Source organism: Dermochelys coriacea, chromosome 8 (assembly GCF_009764565.3).
Source record: "Dermochelys coriacea isolate rDerCor1 chromosome 8, rDerCor1.pri.v4, whole genome shotgun sequence".
NCBI lineage: Eukaryota > Metazoa > Chordata > Testudines > Dermochelyidae > Dermochelys > Dermochelys coriacea.
In genome coordinates, this window is record NC_050075.1 from 79,789,624 (window position 1) to 79,807,591 (window position 17,968).

Sequence of the window (17,968 nt, forward strand, 5' to 3'; positions counted from 1 at the left end):
CTTCCGCTCCTCTGATCCCTCTACTTAATTTTTTGGATCTTTGTTCCTTTTGCAGGCTCTGACTGAATCATCAGATAGGCACATGTTAGTGAAGAAAGTGATCAATCAAATCCAAAGAGGCATTGCAGGACAATGGACACAGGCGATATTGGCAGGAGAAGTTCGGCACATTGTCCCTACCTGTGTTGGCCTGCCACTGGAACTCAGTTTATATAGTACTGGTCTGATACACGCTATGGCCAGTGGTGAGTTTTGAAAAGCATCATTTAATGGTTTCACCTCAACACGTAGGGATTTCAGAGTTCTAATCCCTGCTCTAACATTAAATCCCTCTGTAGTCTTGGCAAGTCGCCTACCTTCTTTGCCTCGGCTTCCCGATTTCTGATATGGAGGTAGTAATACATAACTACATCATACGTGGTGTGAGAATTAATTAGCTAGGTATAAATACTGCCCTTGGATACAGGGGTGTAACTCCTGATTCATTTCAGTAGGCACTACAAGGGTAAAACTGGGCCCTTAATTCTGTAAGTGTTTTGAAGATGAAAAGGTGCTCCCTAAGTGCTAATTATTATTATTTTAACAAAACTGTCAATTTGGAACCCTTAATATATTGTTTTGCCATTGCTATAATTCTTTTCTGTCTTTTTACAGTTGGTGTAAATATGTCCCCCTCTTTATCTGGCACTTTTAAACCTTTGCAGTTCTTTGATGCCAATGTGCAACTTCATGCTGATATCAACCCAAGGTGAGGAAAACTAGGATATATCTGTATATAAATATGATAGTATGGTATAATTTTATTGGCAGAGATTTAGGATAGCTGAATTATTTACAAGGGTGAAGTGTAAGTTATATAGGTCAATCCAAACAGGTGCTGATAAACCTTTTATTCCACACTACATCATCATGTTCTGTATTTGTCACATACATTACAGAGCATTTAAAAAAATATCCTGGAATTATGTTTTTTTGGGCCTACACTGCTGGGTGATTTAGTCATCATTAATCCAGGCCTCAGAGCAAACCATTTAAATACAGTATCTCTAAAGAAGACATAAAATAGCTTTTCTATAGCTAAAAAATGCCATGATTGTAAAGTATGTTATCCCAGATCTTGCAGTGCTATCAGTATGTGCCGGATCCAAACTGGAAAGCTGGGATTCTACCATGTCTCATAAAGCTTCTATTTCTACCCCTCAGGGATGAGTGATACCAGATGTAAAGTCATGACATTTTACATATAAAAAAGCTGCTACTGATGCAGCACTAAATATGGTCATCCTGGGCCTCAGGCTAGTGTAATTTTGCAAGGGCGGGCTGGAGGGAGAAGAAGAAATATTTTTGGAGCTAGTTGTTTTTTTAAAAATAGCAGCCGTTTGAAAGAGCTCAGAGTTTTCTAATACTAGAATAAGAACTGGGGTGATGGATTAGAACTGAAGAGGGCAGGTGAGGAGGTCTAATGGTCCATGTTAAATTCATTTATCAAATGACTCTGCAATTCGTTACATGGTTCTCACCTCCACATATATGGTATATCTCTTTATCTGTCAATAGATTGACATTTTTCCTCTTATAGCAGCAAACTCTCATTTCCAAAAAAGGATATTTATATAAAGGGAATTCTACATTTCGAAGTGTGCTTGCTAAGTATATATTTATCGATTTATATGGTTAGGCATGTTTGTATTTTCCCTCTCTTTCAGCATATACACGCATACAGTGGCAATGATGGGAATCAATACACAGTACTTTCAGAGTGGTCTTGAATTTCATGCCAAGTTCCGTGCCAACATCCCAATGAAATTTTATGCCAGAATAAACATCAAAGATAAAAATTTGAAGTTTGAAACAACTCCATGCCACCAGGAAACTGAGCTAGTGACTGCAAGGTACAGCAGTTATATTTAGTTTGCTTAGTTTTAACTCTTCTGTACAATTGATGGTGAATTACTTATTATAAAATGATAAAGACACAGCTTTTTGCTAAGACTTTGCTGTAGTAGGATAGTTATAGAATGCTAAATATTTTCTTTTGTTCACCATGTTCAGGATGTATTTTTTTGTATTCAGCTTTACCGGCGATTTCAGTCCTCTGTCATTTAATGGTCCTCATCCTGAAATCCTGACTCAGGCAATGAAGCCATTGAGGGCTTTGCCTGAGTACTCAGAGTAAGAATTACAGAATCAGGCCCAGTGCACTTCTGGTGGTTAAATACAAGTTAACTTGTAGAGTAATTGCCATTATTGCACTTCTAAATGCCCCTGCCTTTATAATCCTTTGTTTGGCTCATACAGAGCTCAACTACTCTAACGTTTTATTTAGTTAATAATTGTTATGCGCTCATGCTGTTAGCATCTAGAAATATGAAACTGATGAAATTGAACTGTCCCCATTAAGCAACATACTGTATCAACTCTAATTAACCATAAATAGCCCACGGCAGAGCCATTGTTCATGATGTGTCTTGAACTATACTCAGCAGGGCAGTAAATTTAAGTTCTGGAGGGCTAGTTGAGAGAAGGAGTTCCATAGGTGAGACCTTAGACTACCAACGCCCTATCTCCAATCCTTAAGTCATCACAGCTACAGAATGTCTTCAAAACACATCAGTTCATCTCAGCAGTTTTGGTGGGACTTACGGAGAGAGACAGTCTCTAAAAAAGCCAGATCCAAAATCATGAAGGGCTTTGCAGTATAGAACCAATACCTTAGATTTCAACCAGAAGCAGATGGGGAGCCAGTGCAGTACATGGAGAACAGCTGTAGTGTGCATTTCACTAAAAGTAGATGAAGGACAGCATCAAGGGCAGCTTCAAGTAGAGTGCATTGCAGTTGTCCAATCTGGACATGACAAAGGCAGTATCTGTGGCAAAGTCATCAAGGAGAAGTCATAGATTACCCTTATTATACACAGATAAAACAAAGTACTCTGAGCCACTATGGTTACCTGGGAATCCAACAGCAACAGAGAGCCCCCAACAACCCCAAGATTGTGAACGTCTTTTGAAAGGGATGAGTAGACTCCACCAACAAACAGAGCAGTCAAAATCCTTGTTATTTCTTCACATTGCTTTCTTCTGCCAAGCATCATCTCTATCTCTTCTGGATTAAAAATAGCAGGCCTGTGAAAAATCAGAATAGAATAAAATATATTATTGATAGAGCCATTTACAAGTAGTGTATTGTGCCTATCCCCACAGGACTAAAGTTTATGCTATTTCAAGAAATGTGGAAGAGATAACTTCAGCAAAGAGATTGTTAGTTCTACCAGAAGAAGCTGTATTGGATGTCTCTGAGCAACGTTTTAAATCGGCAGAAAGGACTTCAAGAAATGGTGCCACAACGGTAATTAACACTCCTGTATTTGTATATTATAGATAGATAGATAATGGATGGATGAATAGATAGATAGATAGATAATGGATCTGATTTTCAGAAGTGCTGAGCTCCCATAACTCCTGTTGAAGTCAATGGGACTTAGGTGTTCAGACCATTTGAAATCAGTCTTCATATACATCGCTGCAGTAGAATTTAATGGGCCAAGTGATGGAATTCTTACTCTTGGTCTGCTCATTCCTCTCATTTCAGTGCAGAGCAGACCCTAAGTGTACAGATCTGGCTGTTTCTTCACAGTAGGCGGGATCATCCATAAGCATGGGGCTCTCTTCCTCTTCCCAGTACTCCATAGAGAGGCTTCCCTGGGCCATCAGATCCACATGGAAGGTGTAGGCCTCAGGCAGAATGGAGAGGGCAGGGAACAGGATGTGCATTTTGCTTCCCAAGCCCTGTGGAAATCAGTGCAAATGGTAACACAGCTCCAGGCTCTGCTTTGCTAAGTGCCCTTCGTGCTTGGGAATCCCCTTTAAGCAGGGGGCCAGCTGCTGCTTGGGAGTCCTGCACCAGTTTTTGAGTCACTTTTGCTCTCTCTCCAATTCCCCTTAAGCCTGCCATGTTTCTGTTTAATGCAGCAAAGAACAGCTTCTGACGGGATGTCTGAGAAATATTCCTATGGCTCAGAAGAGGAATTTCACTGCAGAGCTGGAGGAAGATCTTATGCACTAGTCTTTTGTAGCAAATTACATAGTTTGGGTTGCCAAACCTGTCTTAATCTTCAATTACGAGATGCTGCTTTCTTAAAAGATACATTTCTACACAGATTGGTTGGAGAGGGTGAAATCAAATTAGTTTTAAAACCAGGTATTGTATTATGCACAAAATTTTCTGTTTCTCCGCATCAGTACAACTAAAGCAGTATATCCCTTAATGCATGTGTCTGCTGTTTAGTCCGTAGAGATGCTGCTATTGACAAAATACAGCTGGAGATTCAGGCAGGATCCAGGGCAGCTTTCAGAATAATCCAGCTGGTAACCCTAGTGTCAGAGGAAGATGATGATTCAACTCCAGATGACGTGGTTCAAACGAAACTGAAGAAGATCCTAGGAATTGAAAGTATATTTAAGGTAATTGACTTGGTTTGAAATGAAAGATAATTAAACAACAACAAAAATCCCATTCAATGAAACAAAATAAATGGTCCTACAAAATTAGAGGGAAATCTGCAGGAAAAAAACAGTTTGATTTAGTTAGAACAGTAAATATTTTCTAAAGAGTAAAAAAGTATATGCTGAAGGGACAGTGCGAGGTAGTTTAGGCTTGTTAAACTAAAAAGGAAGGAAAGGAGACTTAAAAGCCTAATCAAATCAGACCTATTCAGTATCTTATTATTACATTTCAAATAAAGAAGTTGTTTGTTGTTTGTTTTTTTGGCTTTCACCAAGAAAGTTGGTGGTGATTTGATGTCTAACGTAGTGAATGCCAGTGAAAATGAGGTAGGATCAGAAGAGATTAAAATAGGGAAAGAACAAGTTAAAAATTACTTGGACAAATTAAATGTCTTCAAGTCACCAGGGCCTGATGAAATGCATCCTAGAATATTCAAGGAGCTGACCGAGGAGATATCTGAGCCATTAGCGATTATCTGTGAGAAGTCATGGAAGACGGGAGAGATTCCAGAAGACTGAAAAAGAGCAAATATTGTGCCCATCTATGAAAAGGGAAATAAGGACAACCCGGGGAATTACAGACCAGTCATCTTAACTTCTGTACCCGAAAAGATAATGGAGCAAATAATTAAGCAATTAATTTGCAAAAATCTAGAGGATAATAAGGTGATAAGTAACAGTCAGCATGGATCTGTAAAAAACAAATCTTGTCAAACCAACCTGATAGCTTTCTTCGACCGGGTAACAAGACTTGTGGATGGGGGGAAGCGGTAGATGCAGTATAACTTGACTTTAGTAAAGCTTTTGATACTGTCTCACATGACTGTCTCATAAACAAACTAAGGAAATGCAACCTAGATTGAGCTACTATAAGGTGGTTGGAAAACTGTTCCAAAAAAGTAGTTATCAGTGGTTCACAGTCAGGCTGGAAGGGCATAATGAGTGGGGTCCTGCAGGGATCAGTTCTGGGTCCAGTTCTGTTCAATATCTTCATCAGTGATTTAGATAATGGCATATAGAGTACACTTATAAAGTTTGCAGATGATAACAAGCTGGGAGGGATTGCAAGTGCTTTGGAAAATAGGATTAAAATTCAAAATGATCTGGACAAACTGGAGAAATGGTCTGAAGTAAATAGGATGAAATTCAATAAGGACAAATGCAAAGTACTCCTTTTAAGAAAGAACAATCAGTTGCACACACATAAAATGGGAAATGACTGTCTAGGCAGGAGTACTGCAGAAATGGATCTAAGGGTCATAGTGGATCACAAGCTAAATATGAGTCAACAGTGTAATGCTATTGTAAAAAAAGTGAACATCATTCTGGGATGTATTAGCAGGAGTGTTGTAAGCAAGACAAAAGAAGTAATGCTTCTGCTCTACTCCACTCTGATTAGGCCTCAGCTGGAGTATTGTGTCCAGTTCTGAGTGCCACATTTCAGGAAGGATGTGGACAAATTGGAGAGAGTCCAGAGAGAAGCAACAGAAATGATTAAAGGTCTAGAAAACATGACCTATGAGGGAAGACTGAAAAAAATGGGTTTGTTTAGTCTGGAAAAGAGAAGATTGAGAGGGGACGTGATAACAGTTTTCAAGTATGTAAAAGGTTGTTACAAGGAGGAGGAAGAAATATTTTTTCTCTTAAGCTCTGGTGATAGGACAAGAATCAATGGGCTTAAATTGCAGCAAGGGAGGTTTAGGTTGGACTTTAGGAAAAAATTCCTAACTGTCAGGGTGGTTAAGCACTGGAATAAATTGCTGAGGGAAGTTGTGGAATCTCCATCATTGGAGATTTTTAAGAGCAGGTTAGACAAACACCTATCAGGGATGGTCTAGATAATACTTAGTCCTGCCTTGAGTGCAGGGGACTGGACTAGATGACCTGTTGAGATCCCTTCCAGTTCTATGATTCTATACTTTGAAACATTTGCTCTCAGTATTTACAATGCAAACATTGCTGCATTGTGCTAGTATATGATGAGATACAGAATGTGAAATTGACTGTGCTACAAAGGAGGATGAGAGCCAAGGGAGCAGTGTGGAGATCTTGGGCCTCCAAAAACTTCTCCTGTGTCCTGTGGATATCCTGCATCTGAAAGGCTAAGTTTATGGGGCAAAGTGCCCTGTTCGTCAAGAGGCAGGGTTAATCCTGCCAAATGATTTGGAGGAAGAATCACACAATCTCCTAACCCTTAGATGGATATTTCCAAGATAGGGGAATAGGAGGCCTGAATGTTTTCCTCGTGACACATGATATATAATTCCCAAAGCAATGAAGCTATTATTCCTGGAAAGTCAAGAACATGCAAGTGGCTTTAAATTCAATAACATTGCACTGAATATGATAGGAAAATGAATTTTTAAAAATCTGTCTCACTAACTGATATAATTCTTCAAAGTAACATTTGATTGGACTTGCAGGCTGCAAACAGAAGTGCACATCAGCACCTTAAGAAGCAGGCTGCCAAGAAAGATAAAATCAAAATTGCAGAAATTCGCACAGATCCAGCTACTAAATATCAATCCAGCTCATCCTCATCATTGTCCTCATCATCATCTTCCTCCTCCTCCTCTTCTGTTGATGACAAATACAGGAATACAGACATGAAAGACAAAACATGGCAACCTAGACAAAGGGAAGGAAGCAGCAGGAGAGACAGCAGCAGCAGCAGTAGCAGTGACAGTAGTAACAGCAGAAGCTGCAGTAGCAGTGAAGAGGATCATGCTGCAAACAAAGAACAGCAAGGGAAAAGTGACAAACCAGTGAGGAGCTGTAGCAGCAGCAGTGACAGCGAGTATTCCAAACAGCAGGTAACTCATTCAGACTCTTAAGTCTGTACGAATTATATTTCTGGAAATAGTTATGTTACTTTATGCACTTTGTTATAATAAATCAGGAAATTATGCATTATGCATTAATTATATAGGGACCAATTCTGCCCCGTCACAGGAGTAACTTCATTGACTTGAATGAGAGTTACACTCACATAATTCGCAAAAAGAAAAGGAGGACTTGTGGCACCTTAGAGACTAACAAATTTATTTGAGCATAAGCTTTCGTGAGCTACACATCACTTCATGGGATGCATGAGCTGTAGCTCACGAAAGCTTATGCTCAAATAAATGTGTTAGTCTCTAAGTACTCCTTTTCTTTTTGCGAATACAGATTAACATGGCTGCTACTCTGAAACTCACATAATTGAGGGCAGAATTAGACCCAGAGAGTCCAGTGGCACTAGTACAATTTACTCTTACTTCCCTGTTTATACAAGAGAGTTTATACAGAGAGTGAGGCTGGAAACTAGAAGTATATGGAGCACTGGGCAAAGTAATAAAAATACATTGTACAGGATTGCTCTCTGCCATCATGGTTATAGATTAGGTGACCTAATATAGATCTCTTCCATCTCTAACTTCTGAGATTCTCTGAGTCACTCAGATTTGAGTGTTGCGTATATTTTATTACTGAAATTCTTACCTAATATTTTGCCATATTTTGTGCTGCACCTTTTGGAGCAGTAACCCAAAGCAGCTTTTATGGGAGTTACTTTTACTTCTTGTTTATTTTCACAGGCTGATCCAGAAATTTATCAGTATCGGTTCATGTCGGCACACAGAGAACAGGTACATTTTCTGCTCTGTGCATGCAGGGCCAAACACTGGTTTCACTGACTTCAGGGGGAGCAGGATTTGGTCCACTGAGAAGAAAAGTGTTAAAAGTAACTTGTGGAACCACTTTCTGTGAACTGTCGTGGTAAGTCACTTGATTAAGGATGATTCTTCAATTGTTGCAGTATCCAAGAAAGAAAGTCCCAAGCAGCAGCAGTAGCTCTTCTTCCTCCAGTTCTAGTTCTTCTGAGAGTAGTGATGAAGGCAGCTACACAGCAAGTGCTCAGGTGGGTGTATTCAACAAGAAACGAAAGCAGGTGAAAACTTTGTCAACACTGCCACGGATTTCCATCTATTGTAAAATTCTGATACTAGTAAAGGAAAGATATAATTAGTGAGTTATTATATTAAATAATATATAAATTATTTCAGAGTAGCAGCCGTGCTAGTCTGTATTCGCAAAAAAGAAAAGGAGTACTTGTGGCACCTTAGCGACTAACAAATTTATTTGAGCATAAGCTTTCGTGAGCTGATTCACGAAAGCTTATGCTCAAATAAATTTGTTAGTCTCTAAGGTGCCACAAGTACTCCTTTTCTTTTGTATATAAATTATTATAACTCTCTTTCTTGCCAGTATAGAAGTACTGTGCCTTGGGTTGTCATTGAATAGCTTTTACTACTATGTCCAATAAAGGTGGGTTAACTGAACCTAAGAGATATGCTTGCACATCATGATGAATAGTGCATACTAAGTGAGTAGTCCCATTAAAATAAATGGGACCACTTGTGAAGTGCTACTCAACATGTATAAAAGTATCTGAATTAGGTCTATAGCAATTTCTGATTTGTGTTGTCAGCGGATTGCATCCTGTACTGCTTAGGTCCTGATTCTGCTGTCCTGATGCATGTTTAGTAGAGCCTTTCTCTGCAGATAGTTCCATTCATCTCAACAAGGCCATGGGTAAAATTTTCAACAACACCTAAGTGATTTAGGAACCAAATCTTCAAAAGTGACATAGACATTTAGGAACCTATGTTCCACTGAAAGTTAATGGGACTTGGGGACATTTGAAAATTTTACTCTATGTGCATAGTCAGGTATTACACAATGTAAGAATGACAGACAGAATCTGGACCTTAATGAATATAATGTTTTCTCTGTGCAGTGTAAATATGCTGAACAGATCTGTCTGTGGACATAAATTATTATGGTTTTAAAAGTTAAAATGTATTTGTTTAAGAAGGCAGTTATTTTATTAACTAACTTTCAGTTTGGTACAATGAAAGAATCTGATCCTGTGCTGTTTGATTTCATTATGAGTTTTGAATGAATAAAGAATGCCGGCTCAATCCCAAATTTTGTCAATCTAAAAGATCTGTTCTTTGTCAGGTCACATTTCTATTCCATGTTTCCTTCTGTTACACTGAAATTGCTCTTGTAAAAGATTTTTTCCATTATTGTTTTACTTGTTTAGGATTTGATCCTGCTCCCCTGGAAGTCAATGGCAAAACTCTCAATGACTTCAATGGGCTGGATCACATGCTTAAAGGATTTCACTGTATTTCTGGATAGGATTCTGCCAAGTACTGCACATAGCATGTTTTTTTAATAAAGACCATTCCTTTAACAAATATTAATTTATCTGACATGCAGTGTAGTACTTTACTTTACTTTTAAAAATGATCCAACTGACTTTTTCTCCTGTGACTTTAGCCTAAATTCTTGGGAGACAGTAAACCTCCAATACTGGCTGTTATTCTTCATGCTATTCGAAATGACAGAAAGCTGGCAGGCTTCCAGCTTGTGATGTACACAGACTTACACTCCACAACACCCAGGATACAAGTGTTTGTGTCAAACATCTCAGAATCAAGTAAATGGAAACTCTGTGCTGATGCTTCAATAGTAAATTCTTATAAAGCAGTGGTAAGGTTCAAACATAATCTGACCAACAGTAAATGTTTTATATTGATATTACTATGTTTTTATATTTTAAATTGAAAATAAAAGTAATTATTCCTCTCTCTTAGGGTTATCTAAAATGGGGCCAGGATTGCCAGGACTACAGGATTGTTGGAAAAGTTGTAACTGGCCAATTTGCTGATTACCCAGCCACACAGATCAAGCTAGAGTGGCCTAAAGTTCCTTCAAGAATCAAAATAGCTGCAAGATGGTGAGATTTGACTCATCATTTTTTGAAATCTAAATTCTTTACTTATTTTACAACATAATCAAACTGGGTAATGCATAATCAGCAATGAACGTTCAACCATTACAGGCACAATCCTGCAGTTCCCACACAGGCAAAACTCCTGAATGTGGAAATTTTCAAAGGATCAGAGACACATTGGTCTCTCCTATTTTATTTAGTCTCCAATTCACTTTTTTTTAGTGTAATCCTTAGCATGAGTCTCTCTTAGAGCAGCACAATAGGTCCATTTGAAACACAAAGTTCATTAAATACTAATTAGAGTACATTAATGTGGCAGGTTTCAGAGCGGTAACTGTGTTAGTCTGTATCAGCAAAAAAACGAGGAGTACTTGTAGCACCTTAGAGATTAACACATTTATTTGGGCGTAAGCTTTCATGGGCTAAAACCCACCACATGAAAAAATGGGTGTTGCCATACCAACCGTAACGAGACCAATTAATTAAGGTGGGCTATTATCAGTTTTTCAATTCTGCAGTTTCTCAAGAAACTGCAGAATTGGAATTAATTTGCAAACTGGACACCATAAAATTAGGCTTGAATAAAGACTGGGAGTGGGTGGGTCATTACACAAAGTAAAAACTATTTTCCCATGCTAATTTTCCCCCTACTGTTACTCACACCTTCTTGTCAACTGTTTGAAATGGGCCATCCTGATTATCACTACAAAAGGTATTTTTCTCCTGCTAATAATAGCCCACCTTAATTAATTGGTCTTGTTACAGTTGGTATGGCAACACTCATTTTTTCATGTTCTCTGTGTATATATGTATCTTCCTACTGTATTTTCCACTGCATGCATCCGTTGAAGTGGGTTTTAGCCCACAAAAGCTTATGCCCTAATAAATTTGTTAATCTCTAAGGTGCCACAAGTACTCCTCGTTTTTTAATTAATGTGGCAGTGATTATAAGAAAATGGTGCATTGCTAGATTCAGAATAGGCTTCTTTTATGGGTTCACAGCCACACTACAGTGGGGTTTTTTCAGTGTTGTCCAACATGGAGACACACAGATGGCAACTTCTCTTGATACCTGAATACATACATGTACATGTTAGTTAGAGACACTGGGATAGTAGCTGCCTGGTTAACAGATTACCACCAGATACTTGAGGAGAACATAGTTTAAACTAGGTTGGATTACTTGGTTAGGCTGATATCTGCTCTTGCTACCCTAGATAGAAACTATCCAATGGAATACCTGGAAAATTCTGTTCTGAATGCATTTTTTCATGTACAATACAGGCACTTATTGTGGAGGATGAACAAGGGACTGAGTGTAACAGAGTTCATTCTTATTCTTTTGGAGGCAACACTTGTTTTGAGGCAATTTTTTGTATGGCTCTATTTAGGACCCAAACCTATAATAGGGACTGATGATGAGGTCCTCATCTTTTCACAGTGAGAATCCAAGTGAGCGTAAGGGCCCCTGCTAATGGATCCCATTAACACGTAGTGGGGCTTTAATAACAAGCTGTCTGTTTTTTAGGTATTTAATGGATTGGGGGTGCCCAATTCTCAACATTGAACGTCTTTAACACAGCTTGGCTATCCACCCCACTTACTGCGTGCTGTCATGCGGCCTCCTGAATTCAGTAGCAATTTTCAGTGTTTTTGATACTGCTGCCTCTCCTGCCCTGCACAGTACCACATACTAACATGCACTGCTCGGTGACAGGCTTGCTCTCTAACCGATGCCAAATACAGCATTTATTTCATTATGAGTGTTTCAGTATGAATGGAATTTAAATAAAACTCTCCACAGAAAATCAATTAAATCACTTATTCTCTCTTCCAGGTTTTACACATTTGTTCCAGGAGTTGCATACATGTTTGGATTTTCCCAAAGGGAACAGAACAATCCCTCTCAACAGGCTACTCTGGTTGTGGCTCTAACTTCTCCAAGAACCTGTGATGTTGCTCTCAAGCTACCTGATGTAAATATTTTACTTTTTTTTTTTTTAAAGAGGTTTGCTGGAGAATTTAGTGCTCACAAAACTGAAGGTTAAGAGTTTTGGCTTGAGCCACAAATATTTTTTTCAGTTTATAAAAACAGGAATAAACTCCTACTCCACGCTCTTGCTGCTTTTACATAATTTTATTTCATAATAAAAGTATCTTGTAATTGACTTTTCCCTACTCAAATGGATAAAAAACAAATCAACAAATAAAATAGCGCCAGCATAACAAATACACAAAGAAACAAACAAACAACTAACTAACTAATAAAAAATAGTTCAGCCTTCAGAGTACCACTTCCTCAAATATCCGGGAAGAGGACAGCATGCTTGGACGGTTGACAAATCCAGGCTCTGTTGAGCCAAGAACAGGGAGAACACATTACTGTTGAGGACCCCTGACAGATAATGTCCTATCAGCAGCCCTTTCAAAATGATATAGCTCCAGTCTGGGGCTTCACTGATCTTGACTCTGGTAGTTCAGACCTGGGAAGTTTCTCTCTCATGTAAACAGGTCCCAAGCCATTTGGGCAGTGGAGGTCTGTGGTATATGTTTCCTCAAAGAGCTCCATTAATGAACCTCAGAGCTAATCTACATCACCTTTTGTTATTCCAGAGACTTCATATGTGCCACCTGTGCAGTCATTGTGTAGTGTAGACAAATAGGGACTTCCGTTCCTTTTCACTTGTGACCATGTAGATTTCGATCAGTGAAAAGATAATGCATAACACAGCCCCCTTTGAATATTACCATAAAAATATAGGTTTTGCAGAAATTTGGCATATTCTATATTTTAATCTGTTTTCTGTTTCCTTTTCAGCTCACAATTTATGGCAGAGACATTAGCCTTCCACTGCCACTTCCTTTAGATCCACGTATATCAACTTCAGTGCTGCAGTATCCTGCTTGGAATTTCTTCACTAAAATACCATCCTCAGTCATTGACAGTCTTAAAGGTCAGTAATTAATCATCTTCAAAGGCATGCACTAATATCCTCATTTTTTTTCATTACTTGGAATTATTTTACATTTATTAAAAAATTGAACTGCAAACAAAAACTTTACATCTATAATCAAGGTGAGCTAGGTTGCACAGGTGTAAATGATAGCAGAATTTGGCTCAGTGTACCATATGTTGTACTAATGACTACAATATTCAAATCCAGATCAGGAATTAAGGTTTGATTCTGCCCATTGACAGCAATAAAAAACACACATTCTCCTAAATTTGCACATTATTTTGTGTCAGATTCATTATCTCTTAAGAATCCTGGGATAAAATTAGATTGGAATATATGACCAAGATTTACAAGTGATCAATCATTTTGAGTACTTCAGTGTTTGGGCAAGAAGCTTTAGACTCCTTAAAGAGCACCCAAAATCACTTTTGCAAATCTTGGCCATAATCTCACCTCCTTTATTTGTGTTTTTAAGGGTTTACTTTTTCAATAATGAAATATTAAGGACCCAGTTGTGCAATCCTTTCTCAGGTAAAATCTTCAATGAAAGGACCAAATTATGCACTGGTGCAAATGGACACAATTCATCTAAAGTCAATAGATTTGTATCACCGCTGAATTTGGCCCAATGTGGAGGACTGCAGAATTGGTCTCTACATTTGTTACAGAAACTTAATAAGAAAACATATAGGAGCCAATTCTGCTCTCAGTTACACGAGCGTAAACCCACTGGGACAAATTCCCATGATTTTACTTTATTGAAGTCAAAGCTGGTAGGAAAATTTCTGAGAATGCCATTTCAGTGAAAAGTGGATTGGGGAGAATGCTGATATTCTGAGGATTTGGTTTTAAGCAGCACTAATCCAGATAAAACTCAGTATAATCAATAAACCCATATAAGATGTCAAATACTCTGTCATGGAACTCCATCTTCTGGTGCTACTTCTCTGAAGTCAATGATGTGGTAATTATTATTAACATGGTGAGATAAATTCTGCTCTCATTTACATCACATCAAGGTTACTGTGGTCAATAGGCCAAATTTATAGGATTGCACCAGAGCAAGTAAGAGCAGAATTTATCTCATAGTGTTCGTATCATGGTCATATTTCTGCTTGCCTGTGTGCAGTGCTGAGCCAAATGCTGCTCTCACACTGGAGCCAATATTAAAATATTCAATAGAATGGGGTTACTTTGAATTTATGCTAGTGTAGGCAAGAGCAGAAACTGGCCGAACAAATTAAAAAAACCAATTACTACATTTGAACACCTAAAATGAAAAAAGCTCACTAATGGTGGGCTTTTTTTTCAGGTCATTGTTCAGTCTCCCAAAACATGATCACAACCTTCAATGAAGTTGAATTCAACTACTCAATGCCTGCAAATTGCTACCATGTCTTGGCCCAAGATTGTAGCCCAGAACTGAAATTCCTGGTGATGATGAAGAAAGCTGAAGAGTCTGCTCACCTTAAAGCAATCAATATCAAACTTGCCAGTCAGTAAGTAATTCCAGAGAATGTGGCAATTAGATGCTAAAATGATCACAAGGGAATTTGAGGATTAATGGGGATTGATAATGGCAGAGGGCCCATCCAATGACTATTGAAGTCAATTGAAAGACACACAGAGCTTTACACCTGTAGGTCACTTTTTTAAATGCAACTGAGGTTTGTACTAACCAAAAATCTTTACCAACTGACAACTGTTCATTAAACTATGAGAAATTAGTTGGTTGTCTCAGTTCAGTTCTTAGGGAGCACGTACAAGGATTGCAATTATACTAGTTAGCATCCTACTTGACAATCTTGGCAGAGCGGACACGTTTGAATGTAGGTGGAAACTAAACTACTCTCTCATTTTAGAGGTGATCCGTTATTTGATGCCTAATGTTCCACATCCATTATCAAGTCAATTTAGGACACACATTGTCTTATATTGCAGCAGCAACTGTGCAGAATTGCACACTGTAATAGAAAAGTTTGATATTATAATGTGTGTATGATTATGTACCACAAAAAACAATATGGGAGAGTTGTCCTTTATTTCCTTGAAATGTAGGTGATCTCCTCTAGTATAAGGTATAAGTTGGGGCAGCATAGGGAAGCTTACAGTGTGCTGTACCTGTTTTGTGGCAAAATAAAAGGTTGCAGGCTCCAAGTCTGTCAGTCTAGCACTGTGGTTCTCAAACTTTTGCATTGGTGACCCCTTTCACACAGCAAGCCTCTGAGTGTGAACTCCTTTATAAATTAAAAACACTTTTTTTATATTGAACATTATTATAAATGCTGGAGATGAATTGTGGTTTTGTGGTGGAGGCTGACAGCTTGCGACCCCCCAGGTAATAACCTCGTGACCCCCTGAAGAGTCACGACCCCCAGTTTGAGAACCCCTGGTCTAGCACCTTTTGCACTGGGGGCTTTCTCTATGACAGTGGAGCCTTTTTCCATTCCCTTGTCATTTCATGCATCCTGGAGGAGTTCCTCTGGGAAACATCTACTGACTCCTTGTACTCATTCACAGAGCAGTGGGTGCTGTCTGGGGTTCCCTGCTCGCTGTCCCCATACAGTACCCCTGTTTTACACTTTGGACCTGCACTACCATTCCTGTTTGTGTCATGTTTTGTCCTAAGTAATCGTTTGTATCCTGGATCTTATGGTCCCTTTCTCACCTGATGGGCATGAGCCTTTAGTTTGGTGGGCTCCGCCTACTGCTTCCTAGAATTCAAATAGGCTATCACCTTTCAGGAGTGGTGAACTCATTTGGGAACATTTGAAAAAAGTGACTGAATCTCCATTCTTATGGATCATTTTTATTTTAAAGTGGTAATTTAATAAGGAAACAGTCTTTTATTTTCTAACTCTGTAAAAAATTCTTATTTAAACATTATGAACAGTGTATCATGATTGCTAAAATATTTTGGAAGAACTAAACTGTTTATGATAAATGTAATGTCTAAATAAAATTTTAAAACACATTTTTACTGGGGAAAAATGCTACAATATGCAGTATTTTCAGATAATTAGAGAGATCATAATTTTGCCACAGAGAACCCAATTTTCTTGTGGAATGTGGAGCACCATCAACTCACTTTAATTATTATAGAAGTATCTGTTTAGCTCCTATAGTGTGTTGGGGTACTTCACTTCAGGGTTGAAAAAGAACTCAGGACCCTGCAGGGTCAGAGCTACAGTGTTTACGAATTGTGAGTTAAGTAGCACAAAAGGGAAACATTCCTTCAAACCAGAGGTGGGCAAACTTTTTGGCCCTAGGGCCACATCTGGGTATGGAAATTGTATGGTGGGCCATGAATGCTCACTAAATTGGGGGTTGGGGTGAGGGAGGGGGTGAGGGCTGTGGCTGCAGGTTCTGGGGTTGGGCCAGAAATGAGTTCAGGGTACGGGGGGGGCTCTGGGCTGGGACAGCGGGTTGGGATGTGGGGGGTGGTGAGGGCTCCGGCTGGGCGTGCAGGCTGTGGGGTTGGGCTGGGGATGAAGGGTTTGGGATGCAGAAGGCTGGGACCGAGGGATTCAGAGGGCAGGAGGGAGTTGGGGTATGGGAGGAGGTCAGGGGTGCAGGCTCAAGGCAGCACTTACCTCAAGCAGCTCCTGGAAGCAGCGGTATGTCCCCACTCCAGCTCGTAGGCAGAGGCACGGCCAGGCAGCTCTGCGTGCTGCCCCGTCTGCAGGCGCTGCCCCAACAGCTCTCATTGGCTGCAGTTCCCAGCCAATGGGAGCTGCAGGGGCAGTGCGCGGAGCCATCGGGCTGCCCCTATGCATAGGAGCTGGAAGAAGGACATGCTATTGCTTCCAGGAGCTGCGCAGAGCCACAGCACATGTGAAGCAGGGCAAGCTCCTGACCCCACTCCCCAATGGGAACTCAAGGGCTGAATTAAAAGATCTGATGGGTTGGACCGTAGTTTGCAGGGCTTAGTTTGCCCACCCCTACTTTAAACTAATTTTGTTCTGTTTTTAAAGTGAGATTGACATGTATCCTTCAAATGGACTCATCCAGTTGATGATCAATGGTGTTCAAACCCCAGCAGAGATTCTCCCATACACATCTAATTCTGGTACGTGACACAGAATATTTTATATTGCATTTAATCTTTCCTGCTATATATTTGAAGAAAGAGGGAGAACCACACCAGCCCCATAAATGCAGCAGCAGTATTTTAATTAAAACCCAACAACATTATCAGACTTGTGGCTGGGGAATAATATTTAAGAGCGTGGTTCTGCAGAATGCTCTCAGGATAAAATTCACCCTGATCTAGAGAGCCTGACCAAGGCCCTTGGCACTACTTAAGAATTCGATTGGCGGTAGGCAAGGAACACACAGACCATGACAGAGCAATGTGTACAGGGTGGCCTGTGCACCTTCTGCATGCCACACAGTGATTCTTTGCACTGGCTCCACCAAGACTGTTTTGGAGGGCAGCAAAGAAGATGGGCAAAAAACAGGGACACTGGATCTGCATAATCTTGCATCCCGAGTTTATCCAAAAACGTAAATATATCGTGTGGGTAAAATGAAACTTTTCATTCCACCCAAAATGAAAAGGTTTCAAGCATTTGTAAACATTATTGATTTTTTTAAAAATAAAAATTGAAGATTTTGATTCAAAAAGTCATTTTAAATAAAACATTTCATTTTGAAAATGTTGAAACCAAACATTTTGATTTTTTATTTTTAGTTTTTTTTTCTGACCAAAACAGTTTGGCAA

The 17,968-nt window shown here is 39.3% G+C and overlaps 1 protein-coding gene across 1 annotated transcript in view; it reads left to right on the forward strand.

Moving 5' to 3' along the window:
• LOC119860517 (vitellogenin-2-like) overlaps nucleotides 1-17,968 on the forward strand; it is a 34,444-nt gene that overhangs the window by 13,046 nt on the left and 3,430 nt on the right. The window contains exons 17-31 of the mRNA XM_043491456.1: nucleotides 56-245; nucleotides 655-748; nucleotides 1,707-1,892; nucleotides 3,205-3,349; nucleotides 3,973-4,201; nucleotides 4,289-4,464; nucleotides 6,930-7,319; nucleotides 8,082-8,132; nucleotides 8,303-8,404; nucleotides 9,832-10,044; nucleotides 10,149-10,291; nucleotides 12,126-12,264; nucleotides 13,107-13,242; nucleotides 14,558-14,744; nucleotides 17,220-17,314. Coding sequence (XP_043347391.1) covers nucleotides 56-245; nucleotides 655-748; nucleotides 1,707-1,892; nucleotides 3,205-3,349; nucleotides 3,973-4,201; nucleotides 4,289-4,464; nucleotides 6,930-7,319; nucleotides 8,082-8,132; nucleotides 8,303-8,404; nucleotides 9,832-10,044; nucleotides 10,149-10,291; nucleotides 12,126-12,264; nucleotides 13,107-13,242; nucleotides 14,558-14,744; nucleotides 17,220-17,314 — 2,476 coding nt within the window. The remainder of the gene's footprint in view (nucleotides 1-55; nucleotides 246-654; nucleotides 749-1,706; nucleotides 1,893-3,204; nucleotides 3,350-3,972; nucleotides 4,202-4,288; nucleotides 4,465-6,929; nucleotides 7,320-8,081; nucleotides 8,133-8,302; nucleotides 8,405-9,831; nucleotides 10,045-10,148; nucleotides 10,292-12,125; nucleotides 12,265-13,106; nucleotides 13,243-14,557; nucleotides 14,745-17,219; nucleotides 17,315-17,968) is intronic.